Below are 22,120 nucleotides of genomic sequence, written 5' to 3' on the forward strand. Positions count from 1 at the left end.
TTTTCATAAACTTTCAAAATACTCAAACAATTATTCCACATTGTCATAATGGGGTATCTGTGTGCAAAACTATAACATAAAATGTGGAAAAACAGAGCGCTTTAAGTAATTTCCGGATAAATATTTAAGCACATAAAGTTATGTATTGATAGCTCACACCACACACTTGTTACTTTGAGGCACTCTAGAAGTATCACACTGCGGCCATAAAATGTTTTAATTTCTTTAAGAAAACCTTTGTTTTTATTTTTTTCTAAAGGAAGACTAGGTCTTTCAAAAATAAACTAATAAAGTTGTAGATAAAGTTAGTTACCACTCCCTCCTAACGGTCTGGAGAGTCTCACCTGAGCTCAGAGTCGTCGATGTGAATGGTGATGGTCTGAGGCACGTTAAAGGGATTTTTCAGGACAAACTCCATGTATTCAGCAGAGCCCAGGCTGGCATAGAGAAGGTGCTGTGTGGTGATGGCCTGGCTCAGCATGTTCGCAATTCCCTCTGCCTTGCTGTACTCGTCGCTGGGTTGATGTTCTCTGATCAACTGAGTTGCTGGATTTAGACCCTGACACCAGAAAAACAACACCAAAGAATTGATAAATGTTTTATAGTGGCATCATACTACACACCATCGTGGTCTTCACCCAAAATGTTCTCTATGAACTGCTATGACAGTTTCCAGAGCAGTTTTGTGATCAGTCTTGATCTTCTGCGCAGCGCTCTTGTGCAGCAGCTCATAGCTCTAACGCTCTCAGAGCAGAGTGTTCAGTTAATGACTTTGTGGAGTAAAATGTCATCACTACTGGTAGAAACACTGGCCAATGTACAGCCAGTAAAACTCAGGTTGCACTAAATCAATAATTTTCTCCGTGACCTTTCGGTGACTATTTCAAGACATATTTTAACACTTCACTGCTTCTCCACTGATTGCTTTCTTTCTACACAACACAGTACAGTTTGGATAAATGTTTTGCAAACCCAGCAGGCAGGCTTACTGCTGCAGACTCTCCGTCTACGTCAAGGGTCTGGAATAAACAATAGGTATTCCAATTTAACAAAGAACAGCCATATTTGGGAGTGTTAAATACTGGAAATATTTTTCTAAAAGTGTCAAGATGTCTTTTTGATTTTAAAAGCATACACATAAATACATACATGTGCGTGTGCGCGCATGTGTGTGTATGTCACTTGTTTTGGAGCTTATACTCTGCTAAGAAATGAAACACTGATTTTTCAAAAATGTTTAGCAACAAAATTATTAGCAAATCATATTATATTAAAAATGTTAGTATATAAAACAGCGGATGGTCATTCTTACCAGAGTGACTATTAACACTGACCTGCAATCTCTCATGTGTCAAAAGTCACTGTATGTTTCTGTGTGGTGTCATGTTCAATTTGCTGTTGGTCAGCTTCACACAGAAGCACCTCACCAGTACTAAAGTCGGACATTACCGTAACATCGGCTGCTGTTGTGTTCTCTTTAGCCTCCAGTCGATGCACTGCAGCCATGCAGTCCAGCTTTCGCCGTCTGCTGTCGCTGTTCAGGCTTTGTGCTTCAGGGGTGATGTCCTGAGCTCTGATCCCGTTTCTGTTCAGCAGCACCGGCTCTCCATCCAGCCTGTGTTCTCGTGCCGTGTTCCTAGCTGCCAAGCAAAAACAGGCCGAAGTGATGAATTTGTTCACTGGGAAGAATAGAATATGTTCTCCTCATGCTGATAATGATGATGCATTTTCCTTGTTCGCACCTTTCAACACACCCAAATGACACTTTAGGAAAAAGATAACAAGAATACAAATAAAAACAGACGGAGAAGATAAAAGGTTTGACACATTCTCAAGTGAGAAGATTCTCTGATGCCTTCTTTTACCTCAGTGATTATGCAGTTATCAATTATTTTAATTTAGTCAAGTGGACCAGTCACAGAATTATGAAAGTATTTAAACAAAGTTTAAACTGCAGTGTTGATTTCTAGAAAAATAACCCCCCCTATTCCTAAGCTTGGAGAGAGTCTACATTTTCACAATGGGGAAAATTAACCTAGTCTCACTGAATGCAATCATAAATCATAAAAAATGAGCAGCGAAAAGGAAGAAAACAGTCCTTGGTACATTGGTAAATTGCTTAAGAGAGAGTAAGCTGTAAAGTGGGCTTTTATTTAGGTTCTTCAGGAGCATTACCTCCTGTGTTTGCTGTACACCAGACATTAGACCTTTTCTAATTCCCCACGCACTCATCAGTTTTCTACAGCAATCTGGGAACATCTCCTGTGCGTTAACCCAGTTCTGTTTTGTTATATACAAGTGGTAGAACAAACTTTTTAATGCTTCTGCATTTGCTAGTATTTTGTCCATTTGAAGTGGACTTTTTTTATATGCCACATACTTTGCTTGTAGCTGATCAGTGCTTTCTGCTGCACCACATATAACTAACAAACTGAAGTCACTTGCTTGTATCCTGCTTTCTTTGAGAATTTTTTTTTTACGTTTCTACCATTTTGCAAAAGAATCTTAAAGTTCACTTTCACAATATTGCACCATGTAAAATGCTGAATAGATTAGTTTAACCAAACTAATTATAAGTATTTAACCAAATGAATTGGCAAGATGAAAATTAGCAGAAGAAAAGGTTTTGTGTTTGCTATGTGGAAGGAACACCTTGAACAGGAACAGTCACAACAAAACAAATATATCGGTAATTCTTCCACAAAAGGAATTTAGCTGTTTTTATTTTTGTAGATTTTTAGGGAATGTAGTTGTTTGTCAGAAATGCAAGATTAATTTATATAAGAGCCATTTCTCATTGTGGCAGATTTGACTCACTTTCTGATCTGCAAGTTCCACAAAGGTAGGATTTTTGAATACTTATAGTCATCTTACAGAACCCCACTCTAAGAAGATTATATTTTTTTAAGCAGCAACTTTTTGTCAAGTATTTAAGTTTTTCAAGTTTGTTTCAGCCTGTTTATATAAAGTTTCCATCTACTTGTGCTTAAGGTTTCTTTGGATATCCCAGCTTGCTCCCTCACCTCAAACAGACGCTTTTCGTGTTTTTTTTTTTGTTTGTTTTTTTGCCAAACTGCCCTCACAAGTCAGAACAAAAGTGTTTGTTAACAAAGTGATAGTGATACATTTCCATGGTTTACTCAAGATCTACATGATTTCAAACAGAACAAAGTTGGGATACAAACTGGAAAAGTGGATGGAACATTTTAAAACCAATAAACAAACATTGCTAATCTTTTTTATTGGACTTAATTAATCCTGGATAAATTTCGGGTATTACAAAAGTTTCCTTGTGAAGAATATTTCTAGGTTATATGCTTCCAAGCAAACTCTTTGATGTCTGCTATTCTTTTCTTTCCCCCCCTACTTGTATGACTCCTTATCCTTAGACATTTTTCCAAGTCTCATTATCAAAGCCGTATCAGGCTGGGAGCCAGTGGGCTAACCTGATAGTGTCTGGCTATCCTTCACAGCCACCGGCAGGAAGAAGTGGGGCAGGAGAGTGACACAAACAAACACACACACACACATGCACACGCACACACACCTCTGCACGCGCACACACACACACGCACATGCGCACGCACACACACACGCACACACACACACACACCACCCAATGGTGTGTAGCTTCTCTGCTCACTCCGTCTTGCTGCTGTGACTGGACTCCAGTGAAAGCAATTAGGCACACTGTATGCTTAACTGGCACACCAAGGTGAAGGAAGGAGAGAATGTAAAAGACAATAAGTGGGTACGCTGTGGTGAGGAAGACATGTAAGAAACAGAGCAAACAGAGCAGCCTGTGTTTGCATAGCAACAAGAGGTGTGAGTAGGTGTGAGTAACTGATTGCCACAGTGTGTAAAGCGATTGTGAGGTGAACCTGCCCATGAAACAATTTGTAAATATGTTTTTATACACAGAATCTGAGCTACATTGAGCTTCTTAGCAGCATAACTGTTTATCAGTGCTTTGGTCACAGTGAATAAAGCTAAAATATTTGTGAAACGACATCATTTCTGCAGGCCAGTTTGCAATTCTATACCTGTCAGATGCATTTTGCATCACTCTGTGCAATTATATGCTTGTTTTATATGTCTTACGCGAAACCTCTGACTCTGTGAGTGCGTGCGCTTCAGAAATAGTTACAATTTGAGGCAAATTTACCAATAGCAAGCCAGTTGACTGATGATGGCTTGCTTAATTGAGGGAAAAATTGGTTTCCCCAGTGTGTTTGTGTGCCTTTGCTAAGGCTATGCTTGCACACACAGACATGCACGCACACAGTCAAAAAAAACAACAGCAAAAAACACACACACACACACGCACACAAACAGGATTGTGGCTAACCACTAGAGATGCCTGTGCAAGCTCAATTAGCCTGAAAATTGAGTGGTTCGCTGGTGCAGCCAATAGAAAGAATGTGAAATGTATCTGACTAAGCCGATCAAGGCGGCGGCAGCAGCGCGGTCAACGCCCAAATAAAAGACGCCAATTCCTCTGTGGCTGAGGCTCCACTCAAACATGGGCTCAGACACACACTGATAGCTGAGTGGAGACACTGCAATGTGCAATAACCTGACTCAGAGGTAAACAAAGTTGTTAGCACTCATGGTAAAGGTTAAGAATAAATGCATTTGTTACTGCAATTGTACATTGAAAACTGAAAAAAAGTCCTACATTCAAATTGATTATTGTTAATAAAATTAATGCAAATGGATAGCTGACAGAATTATTGGTGCCTCTAAATGCAACTGAAAATGTTTTCAGTTGTACTTTATATTTTTTTAAGGTGATCAGAATTTGTAGAAACCTTTCATTACTGACCAATGATGCATTACAGGATGACACAGTTTTAAAAAGACAACTATTGGACTTTTTTCTACATTATAAGGAATGTTTGGGAGTCATGTAAGAAACAACAAAACACATCCCTGTCCCACCATTAAAATATTTATGAACTCTTCTGGAACTTCATTTGTAGTCATGTTTGTCTTTTGTTTTTGTTTTCTTGGTCAGATCAGATTAATGCTGAGCTTTTTCGCAACATTTCACAATATTTGAAAAAGTACCTCGTGCCGACTTAAGTAAGGTGGAGGGTATATGATGCTGTGGGCCTGCTTCTCTTCCAAATGACCCAGTCAACATTGTCAGAGTGCATCACTTTATGAATGCTTTAAAATATTGGGTAATTTTACAGAGAAATTGTGTTGTCTCTGCCAGTAAACTGAATATGAGTGGTGATTTGGTCTTTCAGCAGGAAAATCGACACAAATAAATAATCCTGATTCAAGGCTTATATAAAACGCGAGGAGTGAAACATAGAAAACAAAGCACACAGAGGAACTAAAACCATCCAGAGAGATTGTGCAAAGAGGAATGGTCAGATATGCCTCTTCCTTTCGTCACCTGTTATATGGTTGTAATTTTCAAACTAACAGAGCTTGAGATTAAGCTACTGCAACCAAATCATCTATTTTTTTAAAAAACATTTTTACCCCAGTGGTAGCAACTCATTTGTTGGTGCATTAAAACATATTAAGCTTGATGTGCTGACCGTTAAGTTGAAGAATGTTTCGGGTTGACAGGCTTCCTCCTTTAAAGGTGGTGGTGACTTCACGAGGCGTGATGATGTGAGAATAAGACGATATCCCGTCCGCTGCTCTCTTCCTGCTGGGGTCAGCTGGACATCCTGCAGTAAGCAAACGGCAACGTCACTGTAAGTGTGCGATACCAGCCATCAACATTCTGATGAACCTAAACTTTAAAGTTGAAACAGATCAAAATTGTTTGTCTTTCAGGAGCAGGAGACACTTGACGTGCCGCAAATTCAATGTCAGGCCACTTTTGTAGAAATGAGAGATAAATCAAACAGATTCCCGTAGCATTAAAAGTCACTTTTAATTCTCTGTATTACTTCTATGTGACAGAACTTTGTTTCAAAGTTAATCTTACTTAAAGGAGAACTTACATTCAGAATTTCTTCTACATAATTAATCAGGTGTCTATAAAATATGGGTATTAAAAAGAACTTTTTTTTGGATATAATGCGAACAATAATTTCAAAGATTTGAAAATCTAAATAGTCGATATTTTGAGAAGTCGATGGAGGTCGGAGTGCACATTAAAATGATAAAAGACAGTTCTTATAGCAACATAGTCTACATTAATTTGAAAAAAAAATAGGCACATCATTCTCTGTAGTTTTCATATTTCTAATAAAGCGCTAGCTAATTTCTCTCACTAATGTATTTTTACTTATATGGTGATGATATATTTTTATCCTGAGGGATAAGTGCTGATAGACAAAAGAATATTCTTATCTATAAAACATTTCAGTAAGAATGACACAAGAGAAATCTGAGATGTCGAGAGACATAAGATAAAGTAAGATTTTCCAAAATGGAAAAAAATAAAAATAACTACAGATTCTTACCCGCCTGTGGGAATTTATGCACTTGGTGTGACCTTAAAGTGATTTTCTACTTTGTACGTATAGCATATTGCAGGAAAATTAGCTTACGTGAGTCCAATAAATTTTAGCTTCCAACAGGAGTCCACTGAGTTATTCTGGCTTAATTAATGATCAGAATTTGTCATATTGAATAGGAGTCAACTGGCCCAAACAGAACTCGGCACCAAAATAAAGGGGAATGGAGGAGAGTAATGACAAGTTTCCAAATAGTAATGAACAATTAAACTCATATTATACAGATTTGTATCAGATTTTTATAAAATTTTTCTACATAATTTATTAAAATACTGGAATAAGTGGAAAAAATAATGTGATATAGTTTAATGCCACAAGCATAAAAGTATGTAGGTACAAAGTAGAAGGAATCAGCACTGGCTAACAGAGAAAGTAATATAGAAACATTTATGAATAGTATTGATTTAAAAAGGCTAAGAATTTTATGTAAAATTTTTGACAAAAGTCGACCAGACCCAAGACAAATACCATGACGGAATACCCTAATGTTAGCAAACCTGGTTTCCAACAACTTGTTCAGCAACTGAATCCAAAGTGAACATAAATATTAAGAATTATATCAAGTACTATCCTGTCTACTGTTGCAGTAGATGACACTTTGCATTAATTAAGACGATAATTATCCAAATGTTACTGGATTATGTGACTTATATTTTCTTGTAATAACATTTTTAAACTTTTTTTTTCACTTACAGAATCAAAATGGTATCAAACATCTAATATTTTTCTTTGACATTTGTCAAGTAAAGAAAAAAAACAGCAGCAGTTGCAGTTGAAATTTAACATAATCTCAAATTATTTTGAGATTTTGTGTTTCAGCTAACAAACTTTCAGTGTTAGCTGATATTGTGAAATGTAAATTAAATGTCAAGTGGAGTAAAATGGAAATATTTTTAAAATAATATGTTTGTGCTTGTGTAAATGTACGTAATAAAAATTACAGGCAACATCGTAATATCAGTATGCAGGTGAGAGTAATAATCTGACATTTAAGAGACGATGGGGTGTACAAACATGATCAACACTACTGATGAAGAAGAAAAACTAACTATGTCAAATACATTTGTACCACAGAAAACCGAACATTTCATATAGACTATTAGGCTTATCTGACAAATTATGTTGACTAACATAATTTTCTAATCTCAATCCTGCTGAGATCCTGTGGAGGCTTCATGAAAAAAAACTAAGTATGAAGAGCAAAACACCTGGAAACAGAAACTGAGAACCAATAAAAGAGCTACAAAAAAGTAAAAAAAAAAAAAAACAGCAGCAACTTTGCATAATTATTTGGGGAAATTTATTGCTTATATAAAATATATAAAAGTAGCTGTTATCAAAGTCATTAGTTTTTTATAAATGCTCACTGTTTCATTAGTGTTTTTATATGTAAAAAATCCTGCTGATTCTTTAGAGAAAAAACATTGGAATCTGCCTGAGGACACCAGCAGGGGCTCCACAAATAGATCTTATCTCAGTTTGATTTCAGATAGTTTAGTTTGACAAGAATGTGTTGCCCCAGTTTTCCCAGCAAGTTTTCTTGCTTCTTTTCACTGAGACTCGTGTCTATAAGCAAATATGACAACACAGAAAGCAAATTCAGTTTTATTAAGACACATTTGTCTCTTGATGTTTGATCACACACTGCATTCTTAGGTCACCACCATCAGGTGAGTCTGTGGTAGAGGCACAATTATCCACAAAATTAGCATCTGTACAACAGCTGTACCTTAGCATGAAGTTTTTGACATAACAAGCCAGAATAGGATCCAAAGTAAAAAAATAAAAAATAAATCAAAATTGCTTGGTTTAGGAGTTATTTATTCAAAATAGCTTTTAAGGCAACACCTTTTTCAAAAAGTCCAAAAGTTTGCGGTTGTCATTCGGAGCTTGAAATTGTCAGCGGGCTTTTGTATTACGCTCAAATGGAATGTAGAAGAAAACGGATTCAAATGAACAAGACATGGTTGTTGATGCCAGACAGATGTGTTTGTGAAAATCCTAGTAGATCAGTAGTTTATCAACTCCTCAAAGAACCATGGATTTATGGACAATTGTCTGGAAAACAGAAACTATCCAGTGAGCAGCAGTTATGTGAACGCCTTGTTGATGTCAGAGGTCACAGAATAGGCCGACTGCTTCAAGTTAGTACAAAAGCAACGGAGGCAAATAACCGTGTGTTACAACCAAGTACAGAGAAACCTATTGAACCTTGAAGCGTGCAGGTGACCGTAGCTGAAGACCACACTAGGCACCTCTCCTGTTAGCAAACAACAGGGTACTAAGGCTACAATTCAAACAGATTCACTAAAATTAGACAGTAACACATTGGAAGTGTCTCAGGTCCTGATCTCAGTTTCAATATTCAGCTAGTAGAGTCAGAATCTGCCTTCTGTAAACCGTTCAGACTGTGGTGATGATAGTGTAATAGAGTGAAGGATTGTTTTCTCTGCACACTTTGTACCGTACTGTTGCTGACTGTGTCCATCTTCTTATAACCCCGGTGTTCCCATCTTCTGATGGCTACCATCGAGTGGTGCTTTGTGCCGCTCGAAAGCTGAAATAATCTCAAATTGGTTTCTGGAACCTGACCACTAGATCACTGTACTCCAATAGCCTCCCATGTCACCACATCTCAATTCCACAATGCACATTTGGGATGTGATGGAATGCCACATTTGCATCCTGAATGTGAAGTTGATGCATTTGAAGTGACGGCAAGAATCTGCCATGTTAATAAAGACCAAAACCTCTCAGGAATGTAAAACTTAGTAGTCGCTGTTGAGATCTTATTGAGAGCATCATCTGTTCTTGCAATTTGCACTCCAGTATAAGAAGTCAGCATTTACTTACTCAGTTAGCGAGGCTGCAGTGGGCTGATTAACAGTGGTACCTTTCCCAGCTTGCCGACTGTAAATTCAATTCCCATTTTTAACAATGTGAATGATGATTGCAAAGGCTCAATCAGCTACTCTGAATCACCGTTGTTAAATACAGCATCAGTATTTCGCACAATTTTAAGCCTAAGAGCTTAATTTGAAACAAATTAGACCTAATCTACAGCCGCTGCCGGACAAAGAAGGTAGAACTAAAAGTTAAAATTGATCGAAGTGAACTCAGTTTTTCCTCAATGTTTGCAGGCCCTAAATCTCAGTATGCCCAAAATGAGGTGCAAACCTGAAACAAATTTAGAATTTTCTGAGGAGCTGTGCAGCTCCCCGTTCAGGGTGCACTCTCATCGCGTATGAAATGTAGCGAGAGCAGCAATTAACTGCCTCTTCTGCCCAGAACTGACACATCAGATAGCTTGCAGGAGTTTCAGAGGGGAAGCCAAAAGCATCCTCCAAATCTTTCAAAGGAGAATCCTTTCATCAACAAACAGATAATAGGCAGCAGCTAAATGAATAATGTGGAGTCGGTGTTGCTATGCAAACAGAGGCAGACGGTGCTGTTCTGCAGATTAATGGGAGAGGTGTCTGCCATCCCAAAGCATTTTCCTCATCATCCATCACCCTACACTGGCCACGCCATTCAGTCGGGTGCATTTGCCTGAGTTATATTTCCTCAAATATTGCTGTGAACATATCACTTATGCTGTAGAGTTTAGAGAGCACATCCAATCAAAAGCAAATATCTTATTCCCAGTGCCTCGTTGTAGATTCTTCCATCCGTTATTCTTCCTGTGAAGATATCGCATCTATGGTGGGTTTTTGTTTAATCATCATCACCATCAAACATAAGATAGTGTTATAAGGAGGTAATGAAAATAATGCGATGATGAGGAACCAAAATTATTTGGATGGTGATGCAAGTATGGATGTCTTGCTCTCAGTCATATAACCCATCCATAGCTACTGAATCAAACACAGAAATTCAAACTTCAATAGAGAGAGTGTTGCACACTCTGTGTGGAGAAGAAAATTAGTGAACAAAGACTCAGGAGGTTGAAGTCTATCAAATTTATCAACTGCCAGACGCTGTCGCATGACAATAGCCCTACCTGCCCACCTCATTTGCCCTGCTAGCAGTTCTTGAGGTTAAGGCCATAACAAACCACTGATTTGCTGGCCTCTAGAACAAATGAGAGCGAGCGCCAGGGGGGTTTCAAAGTAGCCTGCGGTATTCGATTTCTTCTGCTTCGCCGTTCCGGGCCACTGACCTTTCAAAATAAGTAGATTCAGCCTCACCTTAAGGCTAACGGCAAGTCTGATATAGTCTGGCGTAATTGTGCCAGCAGTGAGAGCTTTTAATGACAGACAGATACTTCATGTGGGCTGTTATCTATAGCCAAACTAACGGCCAGGTAAATTTCACTGATATTTTGTCCCAATTGTGGCAGTATTGGGGGATCGGGGTGAAATTCTACACTCTCCAGCTGCAAAAGTCAGTTTCTTCAGGGCTTATCAGGCTGCTGCAGATGAGCAGCACTGTCAGGTCTGCAGAAGGCTCTAATCACCCGTTTCCACTGTGCTAAAGCAGATATACGCTTCCTGCTTGTGTGTCCTTCTGCGCGTCCTGCGTGTTAGTCGAGAAGAAAATCGGACTTTGAAAGAGCACAGATTCAACTGAGTCAGCAATATTATTTCATACAAATACTTTTTTTTTTAAACTCACAGACTATTTTTCTGAAAGAGCCTTTAGTGACTTTAGTCACTATTTAAGTCTGAGTTTACCACAAGACCCACAGACCTTTCATAGAACTATATCAACTGTGTCTATGGTTGAATTTGGCATTAAATTTGTAAATAAAACTTTTTTTTAACCAACATTTATGAAAAACAATCAAACTAACAAGGATTTGAATTTGTGATGTCATTTTTATTAATCTTTGAGGACCATCAACCTTATTCCTCAATCCCATAAGGCTCTGAGTGGACTTTATTGACAACTGCACCAGCAATGTTACATTTAAACAACCAGTCACTTTTGCACCGAAAAAAATGGCTAAACAGAATAATATTGCACTATCAGTCCCTACATCTGTCAAGTATGTATGATTAGATGCCAAAAGAAACAAGCTTGCTGCAGCTGGTATCATGATGATGTTAATATGATCAGTCCTATAAGAACACCACCAGGAAAAGAGTGGATATTTACAAAAGATATAGAGAAAGACCGTGAAGACTTATCAAGTTACCCAGTAAGAGAGAAAAAGTAAACAAAAGCAGTAACACTTTGCATTAAAAAACAAACTACATGCCACTTGTGCAGCAGGACGGGTCTGCTAGTGAACACACAGCAAAGACCCTCACCCTCCAATGTCATAGACTATGCATGAAGCTGTTGAAGAGGAGAAATCCTTCAGTGACATACTGCTGTATCCTAAGTGCAGAAAAGAGGGTTATTGCAGATCCTTCTTCCCAGCAGCTATTATACTTTATAATATCACTGCTTCCAACAAACTCAATAGGTGTTGATATCCCTGCTGGTATTTGCACAGCTTTCTCTTTTCAAATAACATTTCCACTCTTGTTTGCACATCTCTGCTGTTGCACAGTTTTTGTCACTTCTTGCAAACAGTCTGTTTTCAATTCACAAATAAGCATGTACACTTTTTGTAAAGCTTTGCATATACATTTTTAAATAACATGAGCACTATTAAGGGCTGTAATTTAGCCCTTAAAATACATTGTGTTATTCTTCTGTTTTCATAGATGTTATATCTTTAGTTTTGTGTGAATGTACATGCTTGGATTGCCTGTCCAGCTTGCTGCTGTCACAACAAAAATTTCCCCACTGTGGGACAATAAAGGATATTTCTATTCGATTCTGTCAGTCTGATCTGAGAAATGCGTTAATCAACAGAATGTGATGCAGATACCACGCTGAGGAAGACCCGTGGTGGTGGATTAAGGTGTATGCTGTGAAAAGGCAAAGTGATCTGTAATGGCGGTTTGTGTGTTTATTGAGAAAGTACAATCTGAATATCTGACTGACGTTCGATCACGAAGGATTAGGATGCGTTAACGATCCGCCAAAGAGGAAACATCCTGGGGTCATTCATGGGACAAATTCGATGCATTTTAATGTACTTCTGATCAAACAGCTGATTTAACTTTATCCTGATATATGCAGAGACAACAAAAGGGAGTAGATAATAACTATCATTGTTCCTGGAAAACATTTTGGACACAGAGATGTGTTTAGAAACTAACGAAAGATTAGTAATTTTTAATGAGCCACTGTTGAGTCAACATTATCTCTCAAAAAGCTTTGGGCTTTTGATCACAAAGAAATCATGGATTGAAAGATTACTCGTTATTCGCTCTATACTCCTGAAGCCGTTTATACGTCAGGATAATTCTGCTTTGACCAAATGCAAATCTGCTCATCAAACATTCTTATTAAATATGTCGGCTTTTTGTCTCAGCCTTTATTGAGTGTATTGTGGTTTTGTGGATAAAAATCAGTTTTGTAGATTCAATAATTAGTTTTAAAATGCAAGCCAGCAGTTGTTATATCTTAACCATTCTGAGTCTGCTCAGACAATTGTCTGGCAGTCCTTCTGGTTTGCTAAAAGACTGCAGATGTTTCAACAAAACAAAGCCGTTCTTACTTAATCTCTTTATTATTCAGCACATCTACTTTTGGGTCCTTTACCTTTAAAAATAATTACTGCATTGTAGTGCGACTGAACAGATATGACAATTTCTAACATTTTCTTTTTATCAATTACATGCGAGTCCTACTTTAGGATGACTAAAAGATATGCAGTTTTTCACTCAGAAGCATAGGAATCCGCCTTTCGTTTTTAATTCAGCCTGCTGCTGATAAATTCCTAAAGCATTAAAGATAAAACATGACTGATAACATCCATGAATCAAAAACAGGAAATTAGATATCAGTATATAGTCAGCAGTGTGTTGCTCTTAGAGTTCTAACAGCTTAGAAAAAAAACTAAGTTGATTTAATTTAATGTGTATAGTTTTAAAATATATATTTTTTTTTCAAATCTTGGCCATAATGCCTCAAACAGTAATTGAAAAAAAGCTCATGTTTGCACTGCATTAATTTCATTCGTACAACAGATGAGGCATTTAATTGCCTCGGCTCTCCTGCCGAGTTCTCCTTTTTCAAAGGAAAATATTTCTTTCAAGTCTGATTTAAGTTAAGCAATATCTGTATTGTTGCGTTTATTGCAAATTTAAGAAATAAAAAAACTTAAATCGGTATGGCAGGAACTTTTGGAAACAAAGTGGATAAAAAGAGAATGTTTACTAAAGACGACTGTGGCATATTTTATTTTGGGACAATTTTATAACTGAAGAAGAAAACAGCATCAGTATTTCCATTAACTTACCATCAGCATGACATGATGGTCTTTGTGTGGCGCGAAGAAGGTCGAGTGTTTTGCATTTTCTTTCCATCACCATGTCAATCAAGCCAGTCCCACCTCTTAAATATTGCTTGAAATATCACTAACCATCTTTATTTAAGGTGGGTGAGTGAAGAAAAAACATTTAATAGATGCAGTGCAATGATCAGGGAAAATGAAATATGAATCGATTTCATTTTTAAGAATTTTTGATTAGGCATTTAAAGCTCCTCTATACAAGATACAAAACCATCTAACAGTTTTTTACAAATGTTCATAAATTAATAAACAGTTTCACTCCTTTTTCTTATCGTTGCATCACTTGAGTGCATTATTTATGTGTATTCATTTTATTTTAGCTCAGCGGGAGAGTCTAAATTGCTGTCCCTCCACTGTTAGGTTTGTCATGTACAAAACACAAGGTGTTTAAAATTTTGAGTGTAATTTATGCGCAGTTTACAAGGTGACGAGGCACACACCCCTGCTGCAGCATGTTTGTTTGTTTCAAATGAAAGATTTAAAAACTCGGCTTTGACCTGAAGCTGTGTTTAATAAAACAAAGTAAATCTGAAAGATGTCTTTGTATTGGTCTAGAACTTTTTTTTTCTACTAATATTGGCAAGAAAACCAGGCAGCACTGCCTGTTATGCTTGAGTGAAATCCCTGTTTGCCATTGGATAAGGTAGCTGCCCTGCTGTCTGCTGTCAATTTAACAAGAGATGAATAAGCAGGTATGCAATTAAATAGATCTTTTACACTGTCATGCAAGTTAAATTCCTGTCAGTCATGATGACAGATAGCTAATCAATGAGAGAAACGGCAGAAAAGCATGCTGGCTGTAGCCCCGAACAAATGACCATTTGAGAATAGCGCATCTGAAAGACTAGTCAGCCAGCTTTGGCTGGTTTTTAGGACAGACCATCAGCTCTGGCCACACCTGGGTCTCCTTACACACCATTTATCATGCCTCCCAGAGCCATCAGCGCTGGGCGCCAGAGAGGAATGGGGTCTCCGCTCCTGCAGTAAGCTGAGCAACCCTGCAGGTTATCAAGCAGGCTGATTTGTGGGAAAATATCTCATATCAAAACTGGCTTCAGTATGTCAGGGGTGTTTATCAGAAGAAACATTGGGCCATTTTCTATATACTGGACCTTAAAAAGGCTCAAGGACATATTTAGGAATTTATGACATACTATTAAGCTGTTCAACTCACCATTCTGACTTAGCACATCTTTCTACCAAGCACACAACTCCTCCCTTGTTGCATTCAAAGAGATAAACCCCTTAAAGCCGCCTTTACCCCACAGTTTACGCTAGAATCCCAAAGGTGCATCTGTACGTCATCAGTCACAGCTTGGTCAGTCCAACTTGGAAGCCGTTCAACCTTTTCCTGAACTAAAGAAAAGGGTTGAGATTGATGATTTGTCTTCTTTGTGCTTCTAAAATAATTTATAATTTTTTTAATGTTTTTCCCCTTCGTTTAGCTATGACAAAAGATTTAAATTTACATGATCTGGATTTACTTGGTAGATCAAGCCAAAGTGTTTTAAAGGTAAAGTTTAGAAATGAATAAAATACTGACATTTCAGTATTTCAAGCTCAGGCAAATTTGATGGAAAGCCTGTATAAACATACATTTTCAAGTCTTGCCTCAAATATGTATTTGGATCTAGGTCTGGACTTTGACTGGACCATTCTTATGACATGGATATGCTTATATCTAAACCATTTCACTTTAGATCTGGCTGTATATTTGGGTTTGTTGTCCTATGAAAGGTGATTCTCATCCTTCGTTTCAAGTTTTTTGTAGCCTTTAAAAGAGTTTTTTTTTTTTTTTTTTTTTTTTACAAAAATCCATCCCTCACTCCTTTAATGTTTCCCTGTTTCTGCTAATAATGAGAATCCTCAGAATTATGCGGCCACCATCATGCCTAAAGATTGGAATGGTATGTTCAGGGTGATGCATAGTGGACGTTCTGAGAAGTTTTGATACATATTTTTGCTGCTGGATAATATTCTACAGACAACTTAACTGATATCTGAAAGCCATCACTTACCCTGGATTTTGCTCAAATTTATCAGATTAAAAGGGGACAAATATACATGCAACAAAAGAAAAAACCTTCTTAGAATTTTATTTACAAAAATGCTAAATACATTTATGTTCCCTCACACTTCATAAAAAAACAGCAACATTGAAAGTTTTAAGAATAGAAGTACGCAAGGCAATGTTTATGTTTATGTATTTATGTATGTGTGGCCATGCATTTTTGGATCTTTAAATTGTTTAACATTCATAACTCAACCAATCACTCAATCTGTGGCTTTGCATTCTTTACTCCCAAACCAATAACCATGCTGATTCGTTAAGGCTTGATGACAGAAACTGAGAAAATGTGACACTTAATAGTTACATCTCACAGCTGGATTAACCAGTAAGAAAAAATAAATTGTGGAAGGAGAGAAAGAAACAGGAGACAACAGAAAAGACATCGATGAAGAGTGAAGACGGATGTGAATATCTGAAAAAGGCAGCAGCAGATGGAAGCAAAAACAAATAAAAGCCCTCAATAGCAATACCCTCACAAAATTTATTCAGACTGTCGGCCAGGCCGCCCCGATGGATATCTAAGCATTGATGTGAATTTACATGCCAGACAAAAACCCCTCTCCCCATCAATAACCCGTTACCCGACCCACTCTTAACCTGCTTTCAGTGATAAGCACAATGAGAACTTGCTGGCATATTAAGCTACAATAAAGCCAGTAGGAAGAGTTTCTTCAACCAGAAAAAGGACACCTTGTTTATGAGGTGGAATATCATTTCAGCAGTTGATTAATGGCAAGGAAGCCATCGTCAGCTGCCATTTTGCCGCAGGGGCGTGCCAGGCCCAAATTGGATGAGTGCAAGGGAAGAGGAGAAGCGTTCAGTTGCCAGATAGAGAGGGACTATCACAGTGAGATATTTTTTGCTTTGGCACCGTTTGCTTTACAAGTTTCCACACCTCTGTCTTCCCCAGTCGTTGAGATTATCCATCACTTCAAAACTATACACTCGAATAAAGAGAGCAGGCAACATTCATTCATAATCCCAAGCTCTAAAGAACCAATATATCCTGAATAATTAATGCCCACGCACATTTTGGATGTAAAAGGATGATTTGGGATGTAATGAACAAGGATGTTTGCTCAAAAGCCAGCAAACACAACTGCTTCTCTCCTGTGTTGCTCTGAGACAGAACAAGGCTTAGTCTCCTTTAGAAGTCAGTGTTGGAGAAATCCACAATGAAACATCTGCCTGGGAGATTAGATGTGCTGTCCATATACACATATAAAGTTATGAAAATGCAATGTTTACAAAAAGAAAATCACAAAGATGTTGGCAGACAAGGCATTTAGGATGAAGTCTTTAGGGTTGTGATATCTTTGAATTTAATTTGAATCCCATCGATATGTGATGCCAACATCAGATATCGATGTGATATTTGTATTGAGTGATACAAATGTATCCAGATGACATTAAATACAAGGAAGCTATCCTTGTACTCAAATCATTTTAGGATAGTTTGATTTAGACCAATGGTACCCAAACTTTTTCTCCTGCGCCCCCCAGTGGTTTCCAAACATTTTCTGACCCCCCTCCCCCCTATGGATTACAAATGGCTGTCTGGTTGAACGACGTGTGGGAGGGGATGGGAGGGGGGAGAGATGATTCTTAGAGACTCCTTGTTCCTGTCCCTGCCTCTGGGGGGGTGGGGGTGATCGACTTTTTTGGGAGCAAAATGAATATACGTAAATGGACATAGACAACAACACCAGTAGCCTACAAGCTACTTGTTAAGCTTAAGGTGCTGTATTGATATTAGCTACCTAGTCATCTTTTAGTTAACTTTACCTGCATCGAGCAACTTTACTCAACTCAGTCGGTTAGTTTGGGGGAAAAACTGTGAAAAGTTCTTTGCTGGTTTGCTGCCGTGATTCTAACACACCTGCGTAGCTCCGTACAGCAGCAGAAGGTCTCCTTCACTGCCGCACCCAGCGCGAGCGTCGTAGCATTCATGTTGCGTTTAAAGGTGGCTCGGAAAAACAGGTTACCACATGTTAACAATGGATTAAACAGTTTTAACTGTTGATAAAAGTGACAGAGGACACATATATGGAAAATGTGGAAGCCCCTACTGTATCAAATTGACATAGGAATAACAGAGAGTTGGCCATTATAAGGTAAAAACCCAGCGCATACAGGGTTCATGTTTTTTTTTTTTTTTATCCAGACGGCTTCCCGCGCCCCCCTGGCAATGGCACGGCTCGCCCCACAGTTTGGGAACCTCTGATTTAGACCATCTTGTGAGGTCGAACACTTTTAAAAAAACAAACTTTTTTTTTTAAATAGCACCACCAGACTCAGTCCTGCTTTCACCTAATTTAAACTGATTACATTGCTTTTTGAAATAATGTTAAATGGAGATTTTCTTTTTCAGTTAAAAGTTTAAGGAAACTAATTTGAAGAAATTCAGAGATCATTTGAAGAATAAAATGCATCTTTTTACACACAGCCAGAAAAAAAAAAATCTTTTTTTTATCCTTCCAAACAATTCATGTGTAGCCACTGATTCAACTGGAATAACGTAATATAGTATTTTGGTGTTTTAATGATTAAAAAAAAAACAAAAAAAACATTACACATATGACATTAACTACAAACAAATAAGAAAATCCACAGTGAACATTTGTAGCCCGCTTCCCCTCAACCTCGGCAGCAGAATCTGAATAAAAAAGATAAGTGTTCTCCCAAAACTGCTGTAGATTTTCGCAGCACTCCTTGTGCAGGTCCCAGCAAAACAATTTAGTCAGTTGGATAAACATTTTTCAAAGTTCATATGGAGTAATAAAAGTCCAAGAGTGAGATACAAAACCCTGCAGCTGCCTAGGGAGCGGAGGCGGGGTACGGCCCTGCCTTGCCTTGTGGATTATTACATGTCAGCCCAGATTAGACCCCAAGTTTGCTGGTGTAACGTAAAATATGAGGCTAAACACAAGAGCATTGAGCTTTCCTCATTGAATTTCCTCATAGTCTCTTCTGGGCTGTCTGGACAGGCTCTCCCTGGTCTACCAGTAACAAAACCTGTTTGTAAGTTTTTTCTTGAGAAAGTGGGGAGATGTAGTTAAAAAAAAGTCATCTTCACAAGGAGATAAAGTTAATCATCCCTTTCCCTTCAATTTGACTAGTTTATTATTTTTGTTAAAATATAGGATGTTTAGTCGATCAAAAAAACAACTAAAACGGAATCAAGGTAGAGTTTTTTGCATTTTTTCAAAGTTATATTACTTTTGACTTGACAACTTTGGCCCAAATAAAAATTTCAGACACCACTGATTACATAACAAAATAGTCCTATTTTATGTAGATATTTTATTGTAAAGGTGTCAGTGATTACACCAACATCTGAGTTCTGAATGGGAAGCAAAAGCTTTTCTGTACTTGCCTATGCTGCCCGTTCGTATGTGGAGCCGGCCTCTGACAATGGTGTAAACAGTCATCGCGGTGGATGTTGAACGCAGATGCTGATCTGCGTCAGGCAGTAAAGTATCCTCCTCCACATAGTCTGTGGTCAGGATCTCCAACTCGTGAAGAGCCTGGACGGCGGGCTTCCCCTGACGCAGCAAGTACTGGGGAGGGAAAATTTACAAATTAACAGGAATCGAAGTTGTACCCAGCAAGTGAAAGAAAGAAAATAAAAAAAGACAGAAACAAAGAACTAACTAACAAACCAATGAAAGAAAGAAAAACTTCTCAATCTGGATGATAGAACTAGATAGATGAAGCTGGGGTCTGAACTGCTCTAATAGATCTGTGTGATGAAGAGTTTTCAATATTTCAGTCTGATCCAAACAAATTAATAACAGACTGAGGTCCACAAGAGTGGATCTGTCTGATACATGCATCTTCTACTTTTTGAACGGATTTAAAGGCCAAAAATGTGTTGATCTAATCCACTTCCACAGGGAAATGGAGCAGCATTATGAAGTAACATGTTTATTCATAGACAATTGACCAACAAATAACAGATATTTTGGTACTTTCTATCTTGTTAATAGTCGTAGTGCTTGTAACCGTAAACAAAGAGTTAAAATGAGATGTATTTTTCTGTTTAGTTCTTGCCACTAAACATTCAGCGAATGCTGCATGAATTTATGACACATGATTTACTTTGTATCAATCCAGACAGTAAACACTATTGAAAATTGATGTACTTCTTTGAGTTTCCAATTTGACGAGTTAATGCCCCATACGTTAGTATTACGAGGCTTTATGATATGTTGATATTGTTGGGTTAAAAAAAAAAAGGGTCAACAATATCTGAAGTATATGTAATAAATTTCAAACTGAGGTCAGAGGAAGCCATTTAAAAGGAAAATGTATTATCTAAAACATGTCTGCAGACTGTTTAGGTTGTGACAGATCAAGACAGAAACACTTAAATTACAGGAGATAGTCACGGGAAGTTTATCTATTTGTTTGAGGTTTTAACCTGCCAGTTTCTGAACACTTTGGCCTTAAAATAAGAACCATGTTCTGGAAATCTGAGACCTAAAGTTATGATGTACATAGTCTAAGAACTATGCACAGAAACTAAGAACTATGCACAGAAACTAAAAATAGTGTTTTAGTAATGAAAATATATCAAACCACACTAACTTTTACAATAGGTTGCTAAACTGTTAACTCAAAAGCATTTAGTTTGATTTAACGTAGTAAAATCTCATTTTTATAGTGACTTCTCTCACAAACGTGATGATCAAGAAAAAGAAATTCAACCCTCCTGTTATTTCCCCTTAAGGTAAATCATCTAACAACTGTTACCAGCAAGACAAAGGTTTGTTAAAACTGGATCATAAAAAAATTGATAAATGTGTCTTTAATAACTACATCAGTCTGACATCCAACTTTCAGTCAATTACCTTGAGCTCCATGGCGGTAGAACCAATGAGGAGCAACGAGTCGCTGTCCCAAACATCGATGTGCATGGTATGGAGGGCCAGGTGGCGGAGGAACCAGCGCTTTTCTCTTGGCCTCAAGAAATCGTCATCAACTCTGAACTGAATCTGCAGGCCTGGAGAACCTTGACAAGAAGGCAAAACACCTCATAAAAAGTCTATTTGAAGACCCAGATGAACATTTGTTCTTGTCTAATTGGTAACATACAGTATGTATGTAGGATACACTACCAAATTCTATTCTTTGTAATCAAAATTGCACAGTATTGCTGGGTTTACTGAACATTTTTTGGCTAAGGTGTTGACAAGGATGTGTGAGCCTGGAAGTCTCCCTCACCAACATGGTGCATATCTGATGCATGATCATAAATATTTATATTACCCTTTTCCTCCCACAAGGGTGACATTAAATTTGAGAAAAGAAAAATTAAGAGTCAACTCAGCTGTCAACCTTATGGATACCACTGAGCTGGTAATATAGCTGTTAAGTTAAAACAGCGATTGATGTATTTGAGTGCATTACCATCTCCACCCAACTGGCACACGCCTCACAGAAAATCAAGCGCACCCATCTCTCTCATTCAGGCCTTCAGGAGCTTATAAAGTAACCGGGCACACCTGTGTTCAGTATGTACCCTTCAAACAAAGAACTCAGCTTCAAGCTCCTGCAGAGACACCACTGGTATGAGTTGTATATTAAATCATTGAACTTGCTTTCAGAAGAATGAATCGAACGTGTTGAGGAAAGTTTGTTCATCAACTTGAAAAAGTAGATTGGAATTTGTAATTAATTTTGTCATTTGGTTTTCAACCTGCTTGGTGACTCTGTCTACTGTGACCACTTAATATAAAATCATGGTGGTCCTGTATGTGATCTAAAGACAAAAGAGAAGAGAAATAAAAAACATGTCACTGAGATGAGTTGTTCCGGCGTCTCTTTGATGGGAGCAAGCCTTTTCAAGTTTGGGCAGAAGCTGAGGAGGCTTGGGCAGACCAGAAAACTTGACAGTTGAAAACCATTGCAAAACCAATTGGAAACCAATTGGAAACCAGTCGGAAACCAACTGACCAGATGACCAGGAAATCCTGATTAAGGAGGGCTTCGACGGATTAACTCAAGGAGGACATCAGGTCGTCGCAGCTGTACAATTCACAATGGCTGAAGAAATGTTTGGAAAGTCACTGAAACAATTGAAGCTGGATCGCACCATGGCAAAATCTTCCTTCACCAAGCAAGCAAACTTCCTAAGCAGAAAAGCTGCCAACATGACAGAGATGGAACTGCGAGAGGAGTTCAAAAAGCTAAGCTCTGATGCCA

At 38.0% G+C, this 22,120-nt stretch overlaps 1 protein-coding gene across 5 annotated transcripts in view; it reads right to left on the reverse strand.

The window, feature by feature from the left end:
* nphp4 (nephronophthisis 4) overlaps positions 1-22,120 on the reverse strand; it is a 185,780-nt gene that overhangs the window by 31,757 nt on the left and 131,903 nt on the right. For all 5 annotated transcript variants that reach the window (XM_008413093.3, XM_008413092.3, XM_017305948.2 and 2 more), the window contains 5 exons: positions 20,767-20,927; positions 19,290-19,473; positions 5,556-5,690; positions 1,450-1,640; positions 345-559 (listed from right to left, as the gene is read on the reverse strand). In XM_008413093.3, the coding sequence (XP_008411315.1) occupies positions 345-559; positions 1,450-1,640; positions 5,556-5,690; positions 19,290-19,473; positions 20,767-20,927 (886 nt within the window). The remainder of the gene's footprint in view (positions 1-344; positions 560-1,449; positions 1,641-5,555; positions 5,691-19,289; positions 19,474-20,766; positions 20,928-22,120) is intronic.

Source organism: Poecilia reticulata, chromosome 7 (assembly GCF_904066995.2).
Source record: "Poecilia reticulata chromosome 7, P_reticulata-male-v2, whole genome shotgun sequence".
In the NCBI taxonomy this organism is placed as follows: domain Eukaryota; kingdom Metazoa; phylum Chordata; class Actinopteri; order Cyprinodontiformes; family Poeciliidae; genus Poecilia; species Poecilia reticulata.